The sequence below is a fragment of the Propithecus coquereli genome, unplaced genomic scaffold (genome assembly GCF_000956105.1).
Source record: "Propithecus coquereli isolate 6110/MARCELLA unplaced genomic scaffold, Pcoq_1.0 Scaffold7, whole genome shotgun sequence".
In the NCBI taxonomy this organism is placed as follows: domain Eukaryota; kingdom Metazoa; phylum Chordata; class Mammalia; order Primates; family Indriidae; genus Propithecus; species Propithecus coquereli.
This window is the reverse complement of record NW_012153062.1, coordinates 1,011,623-1,032,309: the sequence shown is the minus strand read 5'-3', so window position 1 is coordinate 1,032,309 and position 20,687 is coordinate 1,011,623. Positions and strand designations below refer to the sequence as shown.

The following is a 20,687-nucleotide window of genomic DNA, read 5'->3' as shown; positions in this document are numbered from 1 at the left end:
AAACAAAAACTATTCATTGGCACATAAAGAGAAAGCTGGGTATATTCTTTTTTCAGTGAGCAGTACAAAAGCCCTTCCTTTACCAATCTGAAAGCAGTGTTTACGAAACCCCAGTTAAAGCCTTTAGTTCTAAACTTACTCCTAGAGGGAAGATTGACAGACCTTCACTTACCCAGGAGAAATGCAGACCATGTTTCTCTCCTAGGTGAATACTAAAATAGCTCCAGAGAAGGTTTTTGGGAACACTGGAACAATGACACGTGTTTCCAAAGTAGTTAACCTCTTCTGTTATTTTTAATACACACACTACACAGTCACCTAATACTGCCCAATCCTTTGTGAACAGCCTATCTTCAGAGAGAAGAATGGAAGTCATAGAAGGTTTACCCACGTAGTTGGTTAGCATAGTTTTGAGCCTAAGGAATGATAGGTAATATTTTCATTTTCTTTCAAAATGTTGAGACAGAGGCGTAATAGATAATCTGTATTGAATCATTAATTCTTTTTTATATTGGCCATATCCTAGGCTCAATATAAGTAAAAAGCCACCTTATTTAAGTTAGACTCCCTTTCTTTATCATAAAAATTAAGAAGTTAACTAGAGTTAGAATAATCCAGAGTTATCCAGGACAGGGATTTTTTTAATCCATATCAAGGTGCATTTCTGTTTACAATCATGCCTCATAACAGTTATTAAACCCTGACCTAAACCCTAGGACCCAGGAAGACAGATTTCCTGATAGTGCTAAAGCAGCTCTTCAAAAAAAGAGCAAACTGTATCTTTGGAACTATGTGAAGAATGCTTCAAAACTATGTTACACACCCTAAAATTGATAGATTCCCATTATGTGTAGTGTAGATTTCCTGCAAAGCAAACACACCAGCTTGGGAGGCTAAAAGCCTTAGAAATTTACGGAGTCTAGCCATTTCTATACCAGTGTAATTTTCGAATGCATTAAATCCTTGTGTCTACATTGTCTATTGTCCTATCCACTGGGAGGCAGTCATTGGAAGCCTGAACAGATTAGGAAATTCAGCCTACATCCCACGACTCTTCTATGGACCATCCGATTCATTTAGGGATGGTCACCATCAGTAAAAGGAAAACACCCACTTTGCATTTTCTTTATGCCATTAAATGACAATCCATTGAGTATCTAGAGGCTTTCTTCTTGTGTTTCTAATAAAGAGACCGACATTATTGATTACTTAATGATTAATCTTGTTCTCCTTTTCACTGTATATACCATGGAAATCATTTTTTGTTGAGCAGTCAGTTCTTATTTCAAATAGAATCTAAAGATACACAATGATCAGAGCAAGACACACAGAGGTAGAATAATGTCATATAATCCTAGGAAGTCTTTGGAGATTAGCTACCATAGACACCATCCAGAAAGTGCCTTCTCAGTTTGACAAATTGTTACCCAGAAATTTTGGATAAGTCAAGAAGCAAGAATTATAAGTTGAGCTTAGGTACATCTACATTTAAGACATTTCATAAAAACATTTTTAAATTGACTATTACAAATGTCAGAGGAAGTCCCTGGGCATAGTTCTCTGAGTCTCTAATTATTATCTATTTGGGGACATAGTTGATCTCACAATCATTTTTTTTTGCACTGATTTTACTTTAGCTGTCATCAAGTAGGGCAACGTGATAGCCAGGTGCCTTCCATCTAGATTGTACTGTTTCACTGTGTTGGAGAAGGTTGGCAATGCATAATGTGTTTAAGTTTCTGAAAAACTCGGAGTGTCCAATTCCACATGGCTTAAAAGATTGTTCTGCTATAGCCAACTAACTTTTGTACTTATGTCTGAACAATTTGATGCAGCTTTTCACTGGAATATAGATGAGTATCCCCTACCATGGCAAATTAGAAGGTAAATATTATCCTGTATTTTATTAACAAGGTCCTGCTTTCATATCCTAAGAGGTAAATCTAACTAGCTTCTTTCTTCAGGAATCTTTGTACTCAAGCCAAAGTTATTTTGCATTAGGTAATCTTCGGCATGTTTCTAATAGTATACTTTTCCGAGATCAGTTTATTTACTAGGTATTTATTTTGGTGACCTCTTTGAAATCTGCTTTTATCAAAATTTAAGTCTTATAAGAGTCATATTATTAAGGTCCCCTTATGTTAGAAGACACTTCTGACTGAAAACAAAATATACAGCAAAGTAATAATTAAATTAAGCAGGTTTATTTACTAAAACAGTTCTCAGAGTATTTTATATACTTACATGGTTTGTGAATCTGAAACACAGTAATTTCCTTGACTAGATCAGTGTTTCTTCCCCCAACTCCAAACCATTTAGCCACTTCATTCTTTTAAGGAAGTCAAATACTTCATAATATCACTTTTAATTTGCTTTTTAAATGCTTGTTTTCAGAGCTCATGCATAAATTTTATGTCTGATTAGACAACTATACATTTTAATTGGTATGTGTTAGTTAGGTTCATGAAGTTTTACTATACTTGAGCAGGTATGGTTCACAACATAAGTAAATAAAAGTAACAAAATAATGTCACAAATAATAAATGAACAGGGTGCAGTGGTTAAAGTGATGTATTCTGACTTCATGGAGCTTAGAGTCTAATAGGAAACTGTTTCTCTAAACAACCAATTCTCTTCCCCTCCCCCTTTTTAATTTTAATAGATTTAGGGAACATAAATTTAATTTTGTTACATGTATATAATTGTATAGTGGTATGCAGGGTTAGTATTCCACCAAACATGGTTTGGGAAACCTTAGGTAATTATGTTGATCTCTAAAGTAATGCTTCTTAAAAGGTAGACTGGTGCCCATCTTATAAGTTATTACAGAGTCAATTCAGAAATTGAAAGTAATTAGAATCCTCTGTAGCAATTAGACATTACCAAGACATCCAAGTAGGTGATTAGTAGACTTGACTTGTTGAATGCTATGGAACAATAGATATTGTCCAGCTTTTGTGGTGATTTCCATGGCATGAACTGCATGGTTAGTAGGACCACTTAGTGGTCCTTAGCAGATCGAAAGAAAAAAACAATCATTCTTCGCCAGAGTTTGAGAAGCACTGCTGTAAAGTTCTTCTTGTTTTTAAGAGTTTATGTCTTAGACTTAATAGAGGTAGGATCCTTTGTCATCTAAAAGTTTATAATCTATATAATATATGAAGTATATAAAACACAGCAATAGAATTAAGTTTAAATGCATCAGAGTTTGATTTTTATTTACTTTTAAGGAAACCTTAAAATTACATACTTTTCATTTTTAGAATTCTAAATTATTATCTACTTAACAGTTTTGTTGTTTGATAAATGATGATTTCTGTTCTGAATTAAATATCTAAAAGACATAGCTACAACTCATGTTTCCACATAACTGTGGACCTCTTTTATTATGTCTCAGATATGTCTTAAAGATTTTTGTTGTTTTGCAGGTTTCTGCTTTCTTAAAAACACCTATTAAAACATTCTCACAATCCCCTGTATTCTGTAATCTAATTATTTCTCTGTTCTCTATACAAATGAAGTTGAGCTTAGATGTGAAATGGGAAGTTACACCCAGGTGTAGCTGTAGACAGTGTGTGCTCCTTCCCATCCTTTGAACCAAATGGGTTTTTCTGTAGTTAAGTCAATCAGGGATTTGAATAGAAGGAGATTACATACTATAATGAGATAATATCTAAAAATGTGTAGTTTCTGAGTCAAGGACTTTCTACTTATTGTCCATTATAAATGACACATTATATGCTATAGAGAAATATCATAATTCCTATATAGAAAAGGAAGAAATAATTTAAAACATACACACACACACGCACACTTACCCTGCATGATATATTAATAACATCTTCCATGGAGAAGGTGGGTTTTCTAATGATAAAATTGAAGTTGGATATCATGATGCCCGCCACTAGCCAGCTGTAAAATCTTAATCATGTCCTCTTTATACCCAGTTTGTTAATCTGTCAAACAGAGGTATTGATACTCCTCCCTTCCCCCATCCACATACAACCCTCACAAGTCCTTATGAGAAAAAAATTAGAACACTTGTGAAATGCTTTAAAATAATGTGCTTAAACATCATAGTTGTGCCTTGATAAATTTTCCAATAATCCAAAGGTAAATGTGGTCTTCTATGTAGTCAGTATACAGTTAAACCAAAACAAATTAGCTTGATGTTTGAAGTGTCTAGTATTAAACTGGACGAACTTCATGTAATTGGCTTGTTGTAAGTCAACAGCAATGATGATAGAGTACAGAAAAAAGTATGGGTAGAAAGGATATGAATTCGAATTTGGTTCTTGTTTTAAGTTCCTCTTACAAAGATTTCCAATATATTATAATTCTGGAGCCCCAATGTTGCCATGTGTAAAAATGAGAGAAATGGAATAAATATCTAAGGCACCGTCTGTCAGATCTTGAGTTAGACATCTACAGAATAACACTGCAAAATAATAAAAAATTGACCACAAGATGGCGTTTGTAGTTAATGAGTCCTCTTGTATTAACTCTGTGTTGTAGTCATTTAAGTATTTGCAGTATTTACAAATGCAGACTTATCACTTACATTCTTGAGCACTGTATAAAAGTAATTTTTAGAAAAATATGCAAATCTTGTTATTTTAAAGTTATTGATATTTCCAAAATTATAAATTGGCAGATGATTCTCAGAAGCTGAATTTAGACTTTTCCAAAAAATGAAATTTAATGAATAATTTTGAGCTACTGCAAAATAACAAAAGTTGCTTTTCCCTGGAAACATTATCTCTAATTTTTTTTTGGATTGATTACATATCAGCATTTCAAAATATGTATCTCCTGATACATATTTCAAATCTTAGGTTTGCGTGATAAAAAGCAACTACTAAAATGTTATACACCTGTTGCCCTCATTTTAGGCATAACATATAATTTTTATAGATGCTAAATAATTTTATGAGAAAATTGGCCTAGTGTAGAAATTATTACAAATTTGAGCTTCAATGTTGCGTCAAATGTCGATTATATTGTCTGTGCCCAAGATCATTTGAGACAATATTAAAATACTTAGAGGACACTCAGTCATACTTGCCATTGTTTATTGAGAGAGATGCAGTTATCGTGGTACTCTCTAAAAGGTACTTTTAGATAAGAGAGGAGAAATAGAAGCGCAACACTTTGAGTTTAATATAGGAATTTCTGTTTTTAAAAGAAATATATGGTAAGATTTGGCTTTTATCACATTCTATAATAATAGGTATGTTATTAGGCATATTTCTAGTTATTTTACATCATTTGCATAGAGATACACAGATCATATTTTATTGCTTTTTACTTAGGTAGTAATTTGGATGAAAGTGAATTTTCTGTTAGCTGTTTCCATGAACAGGTTGGTGCCATCACCTCTGGACATATCAAATATTACTTTGGTATTATCACATGGTGGCAAAGAGACAGGCGTAACTTCTGACTCTCAGCTAAGCGGCCTTGAGGACTTTTCTTTATCTCAATGAGCTTCAGTATCCTCATCTATTAATATAAAGTGCTAAAAATAGTAGTACCTACTTCACAAATTTGTTTGGGTACCGAAATATAAATATATGTATATATACATGTATGTATGTGTGTATATAATAGAATACATGAAATGAAAGAAAAGTCTTAGGAGCAAAGTTTAGTACTCCCAGTGAGTTACCAAAAATAATTTTTAAGCTTTCATACTCATAGATATCTTTCCAAGAATCTTGACCAGCATATGCCTTAAGCCACTAATTTTACTTGGAGCCTGAAATTGCCAATACGGAAAATAGGTTTTAAAACTGCTAAATAGATGAATGAATGAATGAATGAATGAATGAAAGAAAAGCACTTAACTCATTGTCTAGCACATAATAAGCCTTCAGTCGATGTATTAATAGGCTACTAGTTGTCATAGCTGTAGTGGTGATTGAAAGTATTTCTGATATATTTATGAATGTTATCTGGAAATTATTTACAATGATAATTATCTTATAAATACCAAATGCTGGGGGGAAAAGTAAAATTTTATTTATTTGCTTATTTTTTTGGAGGCAGAGTCTTGCTCTATTGTCCAGGCTACAGTGCAGTGGCATCATCATAGCTTACTGCAACCTCAAACTCCTGGGCCTAAGCCACCCCTCTGCCTCAGCCTTTCAAGTAGCCTTGATGACAGGCACAGGCCACCATGCCCAGCAATTTTTTTTTTTAATTTTTATAGAGATAGGGCTTCATTTTTGCCCAGGCTGGTCTTGAACTCCTGACCTCAAGCATTCCTCCTTCCTCGGCCTCCCAAAGTGCTAGGATTACAGGTGTGAGCCATCGCAGGCAGCCAAGTTTTGTTTGCTGCATTCCACAGTAGATCAACCCAAGCAGAGCAAAGCATATTTATAAATTGTATGTGATCTCATTAGCCAACTTTTTGTGTGCCGCAATTAGCCTCTGGAAACCTTCAATTTTAGTACTGGGATGAAACTTAATGGACATGCATAGTCCAATCCCCTTATTCTGTGAATAGGTAAATAGGCCCAGAGAAGTAAAGCGATTTGCCTAAAGTCGCACTATAGTGCAGAACCTCCTCATATGCCACAAGCTTGAGAAAATATTGATTCTTAAATGTGGAAGCTTCCGTTGGAAGCTATATTATATCAACAGAAACACCATTATTGTCACCATTTACTTGTTAGGAAATTTGGCCACATCTGCTTGTGGGATTACTACCTACTTAGGAGAACAGAAGAGGCATTAATAATCTCTTGTAATGCAAAATGTCATTATCACCTTCACTGAAGTAGCAAGAGATGTATTTTCAAAACTAAAAGTTAGTTTTGAAATTAGAACTTAATTTTCTAAGTATCCTGTCTTTGTATATTGTATTTGAAAAGGTTTTAAGCCTGTGCATAGGAACAAAAGGACTTTGTTTACCTGTTGGGTCTGTTTCCCCCAGCTCTAGCTCACTTTGCTGACTGTGATGGCTCTTTTTCTCAGAGTTCTGCTCTCAAAGGGAAGCTGCAGTTTTGGCCTTTGGCTATATATAAACTGGAGCCACCTAGGGAAAACGTGCACTGGATTCTCAATTAATGAGGATTTGTGATAAACTTGCTTTCTGGTCGCCTCACATCCTGGCATGTGTAGCATGTTTATCAGCTTTCTCTTCCTGCAGTGAGAAGGAGACATTCGCTATGGTTTCGTGCCGAGCACTGGGAAAAACATAGTACTGCACTCTGAGAATACGTTTTCTTAATTGTAAAATGAAATTACCTGATTTCATCAGAGTATGAAATAAGATGTATGGAAAATGATACCTTATTGAAATGAAAGTGGAGCTTATGGTGTCGATTCTCCTGTCATAATATGAGAATCCAAAGCTAGAGTGAGCTGATCAGCGCTATTAAAGGTCAGAGCAACAGTGGTGCTGGGTATTTTCCGTCGTTACTCTGATTTTGAGAGATACTAGCTTTCTTCACTAATTGTATTGATTCAAAAAGTAGAAAACAAACTAATTGCTTGATAGCAATGGAAAGCCAAATAACAAAAAGAAGCACCTTTTAAAAATACATAATTTATAATTATAAGCAAGTCTCACACTAGGTTTTGAGATTTTTTTGGATGTTGTTTTAACAATTCCTTATATCCCAATTACCATAATCCTGCACACAGTAGATATGCACTGAACTAAATTGTTTATGTGGTATAAACAATCTATTTCTTGACTTTTACTTAGGTTTTCATACTCAAAAGAAAACAAGAAAGTAAAGGGATTTAAGAAGCGTTAGAGATCGTCTTTTTATTGTTTTTTAAAAAATTATGTACATTAACTTGATATATGTGCGAGATATCAGGTAACTCAGGCGACTATTAAACATTGGTGGGAAGGGCAGTTAACATATTTATTTGGTAAAAAAATTGCTGTCAGGTTTCCAAAAGAGATCTGGTAGTATCAAGAGCTACATACTTCAAGGTCAAATCCTCAGCTTTGCAGATCCAGAAACCTTACTGTTCAGCAACTTGAATGGGGATCAGGATTTTAGGGCAAAACTTAACATTAAGAAGTTTAGAGAGCACTAGAAACCAGGATGTCAGTCGATTAGCGTTCAGATAGAAAAATACAGTTTTTGTGATGACCAGCATCTTAGCATCAGTTGTTTAATACATTCCTTCTCTACAGTCATCTATATTTTCTGAGCACTTACCATATGCCTGGAGTGTACTAACTCAGTCATCTTCAAAGTACATATGTGCTCTTGGAAACACATAAAGAATTTCCATGAGATATGAAGAAATCAATTTCTATACACTCAACTTCTGTGTATCCTTTTTCCTAAAATTAGATCAGACTGATGCCCCTACAGTCATACATTTCCTTACCCACCACCCCTTCTAAAATCACCCTCCTTCTGCTATGTAAAAGAAAGGCATCTCATTCTGATGGCCCAGTGACTTATTAAATGTACCCTGGTAGTAATTCAGGAGATTGGTTATTCTCCATTTATTGATGAATAAATACCGGATGTCCCACTTACAAGATCTGTAATATCATAAACATACTTAAGCCATTTGAGCCTCAGCTTTCTCATCTGTAAAAAAGGGTAAGAGTCATTATGAGGTTTAAGAAGGCGCTATATAAAGTAGTCATCATAATGTCTGACCAACTATTCATATCTATATAGGGCAGTTGTTAACTTTATTTCTGTTGCTATTCTTTCCTAATTGTTCTATAATGCTCTATATTTCAAAATATATAAATCTTTTTTCTGCCTCTAGTATGGAGGATGGTAAGGAGATAGTTAAATAGCTGATTTGTCTCTTTTACCATGTTTCAGTGTTCTTTTAGGACTTTCTTTAGAAATGAATATGTTAATTCACATTAGTCAGCATGAATGACTACTGAATACCTTTGTACTTTTGTTAAACTAACATAGTTGAAGCAAAATATGACAGTGATAGAAGTTTGTTCACTTGAGGACTAATGCCATCTTTTGCGCAATTTGCATCACTTATTTGACGGGTATTCTAAATAGAGCAGACTATTCAGAATTTCATTTGGAATTCTACCTTGAGAATATTCAGAAGTTTATTTAATTGATAGTTTTGCAGAGTTATCAAAAAGATATGTTATCTTCGGAAAGCAGTAATTGCCTTGGGCTGCCCTGCTGGGTTAACAGATACTAGCTTGTGTACAGATTTGCAGAGAAGAGACCAGAGAGCTCTAGTAGAAAGAAGGTTTGCAAGGGAAACAGAGGGCTCTCCCCAAATGTGAAGTATGGTTTTGTTCTCTATCAGCCCTCCCAACCCAGTTAATAGTTTTCTGTTTTGTAAACATTGTTGATATATTTTTAAAAGTTACTTTTTGGTATTTTTGTATTTCCTTCTTTTTTATACTCAAAATTTGGTAAAAGAGATTAGTGAGTATATATAAAGCTAAGTTACGATTTATTCTTCTTGACATTCAAATGTAGTAAAATATTAATAACAGCTAGTATTTATTGTATGTCTGTGTATGATATAGTTTTTTTTTTATATTCCTCCTTAGATTATAGAAGTTCTCTTGTATTCCTAATTTTCTACTTTTTTTTAAATCAGGAATGCATATTGGAATTTGACAAATGCTTTTTCTGTGTCTATTGAAATGATATTACATTTAATATAGTCAGTTGACTGATATATGAATGTTAATCCAATCTTGCATTTCTGGGATACGCCCCATTTGGTCATGTTGTATAATTCTTAATATTGATTGATGGATTTGGTTTGCTAAAATTTTGTTTAGGATTTTTGTTTCTGTGTTTATGAGGAATATTGGTCTGTAGTTTTCTTCTCTTGTAATGTCTTTGATTTGGATTTTTTGGAAAGCATTCTTATATCTTCAATTTTCTAGAATGTGTAAAATTATTATGATTTTTTCCTTAAATGTTTGATAGAATTCACCTATTCCGACTTCTTGGCTTGAAGTGTTTTTTGTTTCTGTGGGAAGATATTTAACTACATATTCAGATCCGTCTGGGTTACCTCTTTCTTCTGGAGTGAGTTTTGGTGTATATTTCTTTTAAGTAATTGGTTCATTTTATCTATGTTGTTAAATGTATAGGCATGAAGTTCTTCGTACTATTCCTTTTTTCTTTCAGTAGAGTCTGATCCTATGTTACTGCTCTCATTCTTGACCCTTGGTAATATGTATCATGTCTCTTTTTTTTATGATATTATGGCTAAAAATTTTATTAATTTCCTCAAAGATCCAACATTTAGGTTTATTAATTTTTCTTTAATTTTTTTTCTCTTCTCTTTCATTGATTCCCACTCTGATCTTTTCTGGGTTTTTTTTTTTCCTGTTTATTTGGGATTTTATATGTCTTTTTTTAGTTTTCAAGGTAGAAACCAGTCATTGAGATCTTTTCTCTTTTCTAATGTAGGCACTTCGTGCTATATATTTCTATGCTACTTTAGTAGCATAACAAAAAATTTTGTATACATTTCAATAGATTTAGGGTACAAGTTTTTGGTTACATAGATGAATTGTATAGTGGTGATGTCTAGGTTATTAGTATACACATCACCCAAATAGTGTACATTGCACCCAATAGGTAGTTTTTCTTCTCTCACTCCCCTTCTAACCTCCCCACTTCTGAGTCTCCAGTGCCCATTGCACCACTCTGCATACCAAAATCTTTAATATATTATGTTGTCATTTTCATTCAGTTCAAAATACTGTGTAATTTCCCTTTTTTGATTTTTTATTTCTTGTTTGATACAGAGGCCGTTTATAATTATCCCTTTTATATTTCAAATACTTGGGGATTTTTCAGATATCTTCCTATTACTGATTTTTAGTTTTAATTTCATTATTATTAGAGAATATACTTCATGTGACTAGACCTTTTAAAACTTATCGTGACTTCTTGTATGGCCCAGAATATGGTCTGTTTTGATAAATGTATGTGTATGTGAAAGAGAGTATGTATTCTGCTTTTGTTCTATAGATATCAATTAGGTCAACTCGATGATAGTGTGGTTCAAATCTTCTATATCGTTGCTCATTTTGTGTTCACATGGTCTATCAATTCTTGAGAGAGGGATATCAGAATCAATTATAGTTGTAGGTTTGTCTTTATTCTTGCATTTTTGTCAGTTTTTGTATCATGTATTTTGAAACTATCATTATGTAGAACATTTTAAATTATGTCATCTAGATGAATTGACTCTTTTATAATTGTGAAATGATCTTTCTTATCTCTGATAATGATCTTTGCTCTGAAATCTACTTTGTTATTAATGTAGCCATTCTAGCTTTTCTTTTGACATGTGTTTCATAGTAAATATTTTTTCATCGTTTTAATTTTAACCTATTTATGTTCTTATATTTAAAGTGTTTATAAGAAATTTAAGCAGAATATAGATGAATCTATACAAAAGACAATCTACATCTATTATTGGGATGTCTAGGCTATCTGTAGACTTTTAAATTCATTATTGATATGTTCAGGCATGAGTTATTATCTTGCTGTTTGTTGTTTATTTGTCCCATCTGTTCCCATTTTTCTCTTTTGGCCTTCTTTGGATTAATAGACAGTTTTACATGGTTTCATTTTACGTATTTTGTTGGCATATTATATGTAACTCTTCATTTTATTATTTTCGTATTTACCCTCAGGTTTATTGTATGCATCTTAAATTTATCATAATCTACCTTCAAGTACATTATTATACCACTTCATTTATCAGATAAGAACGTATAATTACGTTCTTTCATTTCCTTTCACCTGGCCTTTATGGTGTTTTTGTCATACATTTTACACACACACATATTTATATATATATATATATATTTTATATGCAGCATAAGCTCTCATTACTACTTTTAAATAAGTAGTCAATTATATTTAAATAAATTCAAGTAGTAAGAAAAGTTTATATTGTGTGTACCCATGTAATTACCAATCCAGTGTTCTCCATTACTTTGTATAGATCTATGATTTTATCTGGTCTCATTTTTTTTTTTCTGAATAATAAACTTCTTAAAAATATATATATATCTTGTAGTGCAGTCTGCTGGTGATAAATTTTGTAGCTTTTGTATGCCTGAAAACATCTTTATTCTACTTCTGATTCTGAAGAATATTTTTGCTGGACATAGAATTCTAGGTTGCCAGTAATTTTTTTTTTTTTTCCCCCACTGTTTTAAAGATGTTGGTCCTTTGTTTCTTGCTTACATTATTTGGGGTAAGAAATGTTGTCAATCTTTCTTCCTTTGGATATAACATATTGTTTTTCTCTGGCTTCTTTAAAGTTTTTTTTAATTACTTGTTTTGAGCAATTTAGTTATAAAATGGCTTGATGTCTTTTTCTTCTTGTTTCTTATGTTTGGGGTTCATTGAATTTCTTGGATCTGTGGATTTATCTTTTTTATCAAATTTGGAAAAATATTGGCCTTTATATTTCAAATACTTTTTCTGCCCCCCACCTTTTCAGGGATTCTAATTACATGTACTTTATGCTACTTCAAGTTGTAATGGCTCACTGGTGTTCTTTCCTTTTTTCTTAATTATTTTTTTCTGTGTGTGTTTCCTCTTAGATATTTCCTATCCCTATGTCTTCATGCTCACTAATTTTTTTCTAGTGCATTGTTTTATGTGCCATTAATCCCTTCCAGTATGTTTTTCATCTCATATATTGTAATTTTAATCTCTAGAAGTTCAGTTTGGTCCATGTCTTTATTTAACTCTTTCAACGTCTGGAACATAGTCACAGTAATTGTTTTAACTTCCTTTTCTGCTAATTCTAATATCTTTGTCAATTCTGGATCAGTTTTGATTGGTTGATTTTTATCCTCATTCTGAGTTGTATTTTCCTGCTTCTCTGCATTCCTGGTAATCTTAATTGGATAGAAAACATTGTGAATTCTACCTTGTTGTATGTTGTATATTTTTGCTTTCCTATAACCATTCTTAATCTTTGTTCTGAGGCTCAGTTATTTGGAAACAGTTTGAACCTTTAGTATCTTTTAAGATTTGTTAGGTGGTACTTGAGTAGCTTTTAGTCGAGGGATAATTATTTCCCACTATTGAGGCAAGATGCTTCAATGTCTTGTACCCAATATCTCTGAATTATGTGATTTTGCAGTCTGCTTGATGGGATCCTACACTATTCCGGGCCCTATGAGAATGCTGGACACTGTTTAATCCTTTCTTATGGCTTTTTTCCCTGCCTCAGGTAGTTTTCCCACAGGCATGTCCAAATCAGTACTCTGCTGAGTGTTCATGGGGAACCCTCTGCGCATCTCCAGAGTTTTCTCTTTCTGTGCCTCTCTTTTCTCTGGTACTCTGGACTATGAACTCTAGCTGCACTTTCCCCTAACTCTTAGCTCCATCTCTTCAACTCTAGGAATCAGCCGGGTAATATCTAAGCTCACTCTCCCTTCACCATGGCCTGGAAATTATCTTAAGGCAGTGAGCTGGTATGTTAGTTTGGTAAGGATGCCATAACAAAATACCAGAGATTGGGGGCGGGGGTGGATTAAACAACAGAAATTTATTTTCTCACAGTTACAGAGGCGGGAAGTCCAAGATCAAGGTTATCAGCAGGGTAGTTTTTCTAAGGCCTCTCTCCTTGGCTTATGGATGACCACCTTCTTGCTGTGTCCTCACATGGTTTTTCTTCTTCATTCACATCTCTGGTGTTTCTCTGTGTGTTCAAATCTCCTCTTATAAGGATAATGGTCAGATTAGATTAGGGCTCACCCATATAACCTTATTTTACCTTAATTTCCTCTTTGAAGGCCTTATCTCCAACTACAGTCACATTCTAAGGTATTGAGAGTTTCAATATGTGACTTTTGGGGAACAAAATTCAGCCTCTAACGCTGGGGTAATCATAGAACTCACCTCATTTGATTCTTTTCTCTGGGATCAATCTCCGTTGTTGCCTATGGTCCAAGGTATTGAAAACCATTGTCTCATATAATTTGTGTCTGCCTGATTGATTGATTGATTTAGGCAGAAGAGTCTATCCTGTACCTGTTACACCATCGTGGTTAGCAACAGAAGTCCTGGGCCCGAGTTCCTGAGCACTGTACTTTCTTTTTCATTTTGCCCTTCCACAAACATGCAGAGATTTATGGGGCTTACCTTCTGCTCATCTTTTAATCTCAACCCGGTGATCACTTCCACTAGGAAACATTAGTTAGTACACTAGTCTTAGATTAGCTGTGTCATAGACTCTGTAGTTAATTGTATTTGCTTACTTGTGTTTCTTGGTAAATCATAATTTCTATGAGGTCAAGGGCCGTTCCCTAATACCTATCTTAATGCCTGGCATATAGTAAGAACTCAAAAATATTTATTGAGTGAATGGATTTTTATGCCCACCCCTCTACCCTTGAAATCATGTATAGTTTGGACAATTATAGATTACTTAGGGTCCAAGAATTGAAAAATACACTAAATGTGAAGTATTTATCTTTTATGCTCTTTAATGGGCATAGATATCTAGGTGCACTTAAAGACATCTGGTTTCTTCTCCTGTGCTAAGAGGAGATCACTCTTAGCTGTTGGTTCTTATAGTAGCTACTTTCTCTCTCTCTTCCCTAGCCACTCCTCCCCTACTCCTATCTTACTTCTCCATCCTTATGAGATAGGTTATTATTATTATATATCTGAAGAAGTAGAATATCAGAAAGTTAGTAATTCACTGGAGGAGAAAAGCAAGTCTCAGCTGTATTCATTACAGTGACTGTGCTTCTTGCATTGTACGTGGCTCCCCGTACCTACTAAAGCTGTTAAAAGTAAAAATATTTCTTAAAGTCTTGATAGACTTGACTATTCTAATGAAATCTGCATTACTCCAAGCCTGGTCTTCAAAATAAATTTATCACAAAATAAATACTATTTTACCCAGTATCTTTTTTTTTTTATTTGACAATTAGATCTTTCAACAGTGTTTTTTATTGTTTTCATACAAATGTATGTCTTCCGGCTATATTATTAGTTTCCTAGGCTCTCAGGGACTATCTCAGAATTAAATAATTATATATAACCTCTATAAAAACTTGATTTTGCATAGTACTTCCCATATTGTAAATTTTCAGTTTGAAAAAAATTATGTGTGTGTATATACATATGTACACATATACATTACATGTATACCTTTTGGAATGGAGCACACTTATAATTTGGGAGCTTTTAACATTTGAGTTTTTATAGTGTCTGAGAAATCTCTGGTCTCTCATTTAGTATTGGTTTTCAGAAATGGACACATTAAAACTGTAAAAGGATTAGAGGCAAAAAAAAAAAAAGGGACATGAAAGCAGTTTAGGCAAGTAGACCAGTGTCAATTAGTCCAGCTTTGGAGTATACTATATAGAAACAGACATGTATATAGCAACCTATCCACATTTGAAAAAAAGCGTAATTTCTTTCCTAGATAGTTGTAGCTTAGATTGAATATACATTAAAATAAGTATGTTTTAGAAGAATTCTAAATATGTACAGACTATTAAAATAATGCTGTAGATAAGCCTCACACAGAACCTTGAGACTAGTCTATTAAGAGGATCAGCCCTAAGCAAAATCAAGTAGGCCACATTTAGATTTGTGTGTCCCCACCATGTCCAAACCCCTCCTATCCTTTTCATTTCCTGTGGCACATTAATGACCAAGTCTTACCACCCAGTCCCATCAGACCATCATAATGCTTGCTAACGTTCTGAGCACTTACTTTGTGCTAAGCATCGTACATAGAGATTTATACAGATTATATAAACTTAATTTTCACAGTTGCCCTCGTGGTAAGTACTATCATCATCCTAATTTATAGTTGAAGAATCTATAATAAAGGCTAACCAACTTTCCCAAGGTCACACTGATGCAACAGAATTCAAATCTAACTACAGCATGCATGTTTCGTCACTCCTCTGTCTTGATGCCTACGCCTGCCTCTCAGATCCAAGTGGATCCATCTTTTTCTCTAAAACTTAGAGCTCTGATTTCTTTCCTGACAATGGGATAATAGTGGATTATTTCAGCACACTAGTTCATGCTAATCTTTTCACTTGTTAATGTTTTCCCCTTAGTTAGCAATAGTTCCTCCATTAAGAATTAAAATACATAGAAAATGACAAGGATTCTGACAAGCTGTTGAGAGAGAGGAGTAGGGCGGATTGCTATAGGACCAAATATGTCAGGATTTATTAACCCTTTTACACTGAAAGGGAACTACTGTTGATCACCTCATGGTGTGTTTCCATTATTCAGTGCCTTGCTACGTGGGAATCATTCCTTACGTCACAGACGGACCTCCACTTGGAAGAAGCCTCTGAAGATAAACCTTAATCCTGCCAAGGACTTCTGTTTGATCTTTGGGGAACAGCATCTATCAACCAAAGTTATTCTTTCTGGATCTGCCGTGTCCTTTATAAAGTGGATGAGAAGTGTTTTTTACTATCTGGAAAACCAACAACTTGAAAACTCAGGTATTCCAGGTCATTGATATGAATTTGGAGATATCTATCTATCTACCTGACAGATATATACCTATATATCGATACACAGGTATATAGAGAGATTTAGCTTAGTTATAAGTATGTTCCTAAATTTGTGTGCCAATAACTGCATATAGAATTTTTTAAAAATATATGACTGTGGAATATGACAGTGTTGTAAAGACTCAGTTTTAATAAAAGGTTTAATATGAAATGGCTGCTTGCAGTGTGTTCTTTTCCTAGAATTAGCTCAAGCCTCTAAAACAGATTCTAATATGAATTCTGCATATGTTAACAAGTATACCATGCATTCACTTTTATTTCATCATCATTTTCCCTGAAATACTGTTCAGTTTGATATGAGGAATTTGAAGTAAATTTAAAAAAATTATTTAGCATTATTAAACATTAATGATAACTATTCAAAAGTTGATTTGTTAAAAGTAATTGTTTTCCACAATTAAAATCAATGTTTCCAAGATAGATTTAAATTACTATTTGAGTTATTAGTTAAAAATTCTTATCATATTCCCACTAGTAAATATATTCTTTTTCGGCATTTTTTACAAGCTCTTTACAACTCACATCTAGATTTTGTTTTTTAAGGTAAACTTTATTAAGTTTATCAAGTTTATTCTCCCATTCATTTATTGTCTACCCTTACAAGGCACAGTTGTGGGTGCTTATGGTCTAAAGTAATGAAAAAGACACACTCATTCTCACAGCTTATATTCTAATAATATTAATCATACAGAATGATTTATATTAATTTTATAGCAATATAAAAAACTAAATGTGTTGGTTATTTAATTTTTGTAAATTTTTGGAGATAAATATTCCTCAAGACTTTAAGTAAAATTTAAAGTATTTAGCCATGCATGTTATGTTACGTGCATGACTTCAGTTTGGGTATTATCACTTACGTAAAAACTTAGACATTTAAATTGTTTTAACTAAAACAAGAGATTCACTTACACACATCCAGATATAAAGCTAAACAGTTTTCTTAAATATTGGCATGTATAAATTTTAAATTTTAAACCATTTGTAATAAAAAATCTGGCTCCATTTTTGATGTTTGCTGGCAGCTTTTAAGTCTCAGCCCTCCCTATTCCCCTTCTGCCCCACATCTGGGCAAGCTGTGAAGAAAGCCCAAGTGCTTCTTGCTTTGGCATTGACAGGAAGGAAGTTCAAACCATGCAAGCCCCTTCCTGCATGTGGGAATCCACCCCTGACCACCATAAAAACCCCAAGCCTCTCCTTTCCCAGCTCTCTCAAACCACTTTTGAATCAGCCTGGGAAGCCAGCCTTGCTCTCCCCAGAAATCCTCATTGTATGAGTAATAAACCGTTTCATATCCTATTGGTGTGCTTATGGTATCATCAGTCTTGACATCCAAAACAAATTTTTTAGGTGGGAGTCCTTCCTGTTTATCAAAATTGCACCAACAGTATTGTTTTGCAAGCTATTTAATCATTATGAACTTCAGTTTCACCATCTGGAGATAATGGAGATAATAATCTCAAACTCAGATGGAGATAATAAATGGAGATAATAGTCTCTAACTCACGGGTTGTTCAATGATACAGTAAACTTAGAAGACCTGGCAGAGAAATGGTAGTCAGTCAGATTATTAAACGATTCAACGGGGATTATATCAAACACGCTTTGTTTTTAAGTGCAATACCTTTTTTTCCTCTTTAGCATTGCATTCCTTTCTTCACCCTCTCCTTTCCATCCACGTGACTGCTATCCCACATACATACTACCATGCACAGCCGCCAAGGTAACCCATGTTAACTAATACATACCCTTCCTTCCATTTTTCCATGCTCATAATATCCTGTACAGACCTACACGTACCTGTGGTTTTTATCTTGGATTTATAAAAACGAGATCATACTATACTTGCTATTTTGCCTCTCATTTCTTCAATAATATCTTGTGGAAATCTTTCAAAGTGAAAAAGAGCCCTATTTTTTAAATGACTGCCCAATATTCCGTGGGTTTGCATCTACAGTAACGTATGCAACCATTGTCTTGTTCATAGTTATTTACTTCCATTTCAGTTTTTCATCACCTCGAAAAGAAACCAGTACCTTTTAGCTATCACTCCTTTACCCCCTTCCCCCATCTCCCCAGGCTTGAGGAACCACAAATCTGCTTTTTGCCTCTAAAGATTTGCCTATTCAGGATATTTCATATTAATGGAATGATACACTATGTGATCCCTAATTCCTCGCTCCGTCTATATTCTCACTGGCACAACCAGAACAATCGAGGCCCATTCACGTCATTTCTGGATTTTAGCAGAGGCCTCTCTCAGTGTTTCACTCCCCTGGAGGCTCTCTGTTCAGCATCTGCACTTCCCTCTACTTGGTCAATTTGATTATATTTCTTTAAGTTTACTGTTTCTGCCTTAAGCCCATCAGGGCCTAAACTCTTGAATCTCAGAGTTTTCTCTGCTTGCCTGCTCTACAGTCTCACTCCTCAGGCTGTCAGTATCTGTAACATCCAAATGAAAGTTGAGAAGATCTTGGCTAAAGAGTACAAGATGGAAGGAATAAAAATTGTGAATGTGTAGTGTAATATAAACCACCTCAGAAGCTGGTTAGGAAGACCAATTAGCATGTATAACATTTTACCAAGAGTTATGCCACTGTTTTGTTAATAAAAGAATAATTTTTATTTAAAAAAAAATTGTGATTGGTATGTGAATATTTTGTTCCACCATATGATTAATTATTTTAAAAGAAGAGGTATGTCTTTTTTAGGTATTCTAAACTTAGCAGAAGCACAGATTGAGTGCAATTTTAAGAGATAGTTCTCAATTTATGCAAAATATATATGTATATAAAATATCTGTCAATTATTGAGTCATTTTTATGTGAAATTCAGTTATTAGTTATTTGATTAATATTTTCTCATTTAAACTTTCTATTAATGCAGAAGCAGAGGTACCGTTATCTCTGAGGAAACTGAAACTTAAAAAAATTATTTTTCCCCTGATGAGCAAATTAGAAAATAATGGATCAAGCATAATGTAGGTCTCTTTCCAACATCCCTGTTCCCAAGACCACCACTTCTCAAACTTTGACATGTACCTGAATCACCTGGGCATCTTGTTAACAAGCAGATTCTAATTCAGTAGGTCTGGGTGGTGCCTGGGGTTCTGCATTTCTAACAAGCTTCTGGGGGGGGGGGCGGGGATGCTGATGCTTCCAGTCCAAATGCTGCATTTTAAATAGCAATGTGCTGTCATTATTGGCAAGGCGCACCCAGTGAGAATATGCTAAATAATGTATAAAGAGCTCTCTGTTTACTTGAGCCTTAGAATCACACTTTGGATTGTGTTCTGGCTCTTTCACACATAGTTCTGTGACCTTTGGGAAATTACTTAATTTCCTTTTATCAGCTCTATAAAAAGGCTGCAACACATGTTAAACATTTTTCAAAAAGGATATAATTGTTTTCCTAGAAAGGCCTATCTTATAGCATAGGCCTTTTGGTTTATTTCAAAATGGAAAAATCAATTTGTTACATAATCTGAAATAGAAATATGTAACTATTAGGTACTGATAAAATCGTAGGTAGTAAATTGATTGAGAAAACTTTCCCGATTCCTAGCTATTTTTAACCATAGATAGGGTTAGAGCAATGTAAACCATGAGCAGCCTAACATCAGAGAATAACGAAGGTTATCTGGAAACAGATTCTTTCTGGGAAACCAATTCTGATATCTAGCCTACAGACATAGAAATCATGTTCCTGTGTGTTTAATAACGGCTTTGTATAAACTCACAGTTGTTAAAGCTAGAATTAAATTCTGAACATACTGTAAAAAAAGGCATTTTAGCATGTAAAATTCTGAGCTTGTGAGTTAACTATTATAGGCAGCAATTTCCCATCGTGGAAAGGGGAAATTAATCTGCCAAATCTACATTGCCAGGAAGTATAAGAATAAATTACAAACAGCTGACTTTGACTACTTCCTTTTTTTTTTTTGGTAGTGATGGGGGATCTCACTATATTCCTCAGGCTGGTATTTAACTTCTGGCCTCAAGGGATCCTCCTGACTCAGCCTCCCAAAGTGCCAGGATTACAGACATGAGCCACCATGCCCAGCCTGACTACTTACTTTGAATTTTAAAAAAGTATTAAGTTTTGCCTCAGCTTTCCCTTGTTACCCAGTAAATACTTGAAATTTCCAGTCTCTCCATGAGTG

At 34.1% G+C, this 20,687-nt stretch overlaps 1 protein-coding gene across 4 annotated transcripts in view; it reads left to right on the top strand.

Annotated features, from left to right (window-relative positions):
• Positions 1-16,676, top strand: part of SNX7 (sorting nexin 7) — a 94,218-nt gene extending 77,542 nt beyond the window's left edge. For 2 of the 4 annotated variants that reach the window (XM_012661054.1, XM_012661052.1), the window contains one exon: positions 16,236-16,676. In XM_012661054.1, the coding sequence (XP_012516508.1) occupies positions 16,236-16,313 (78 nt within the window). In that variant the 3' untranslated portion in view covers positions 16,314-16,676. The remainder of the gene's footprint in view (positions 1-16,235) is intronic. The other 2 variants (XM_012661053.1, XM_012661055.1) reach the window with 2 other exon arrangements.
• The last annotated feature ends 4,011 nt before the right edge of the window (positions 16,677-20,687 follow it).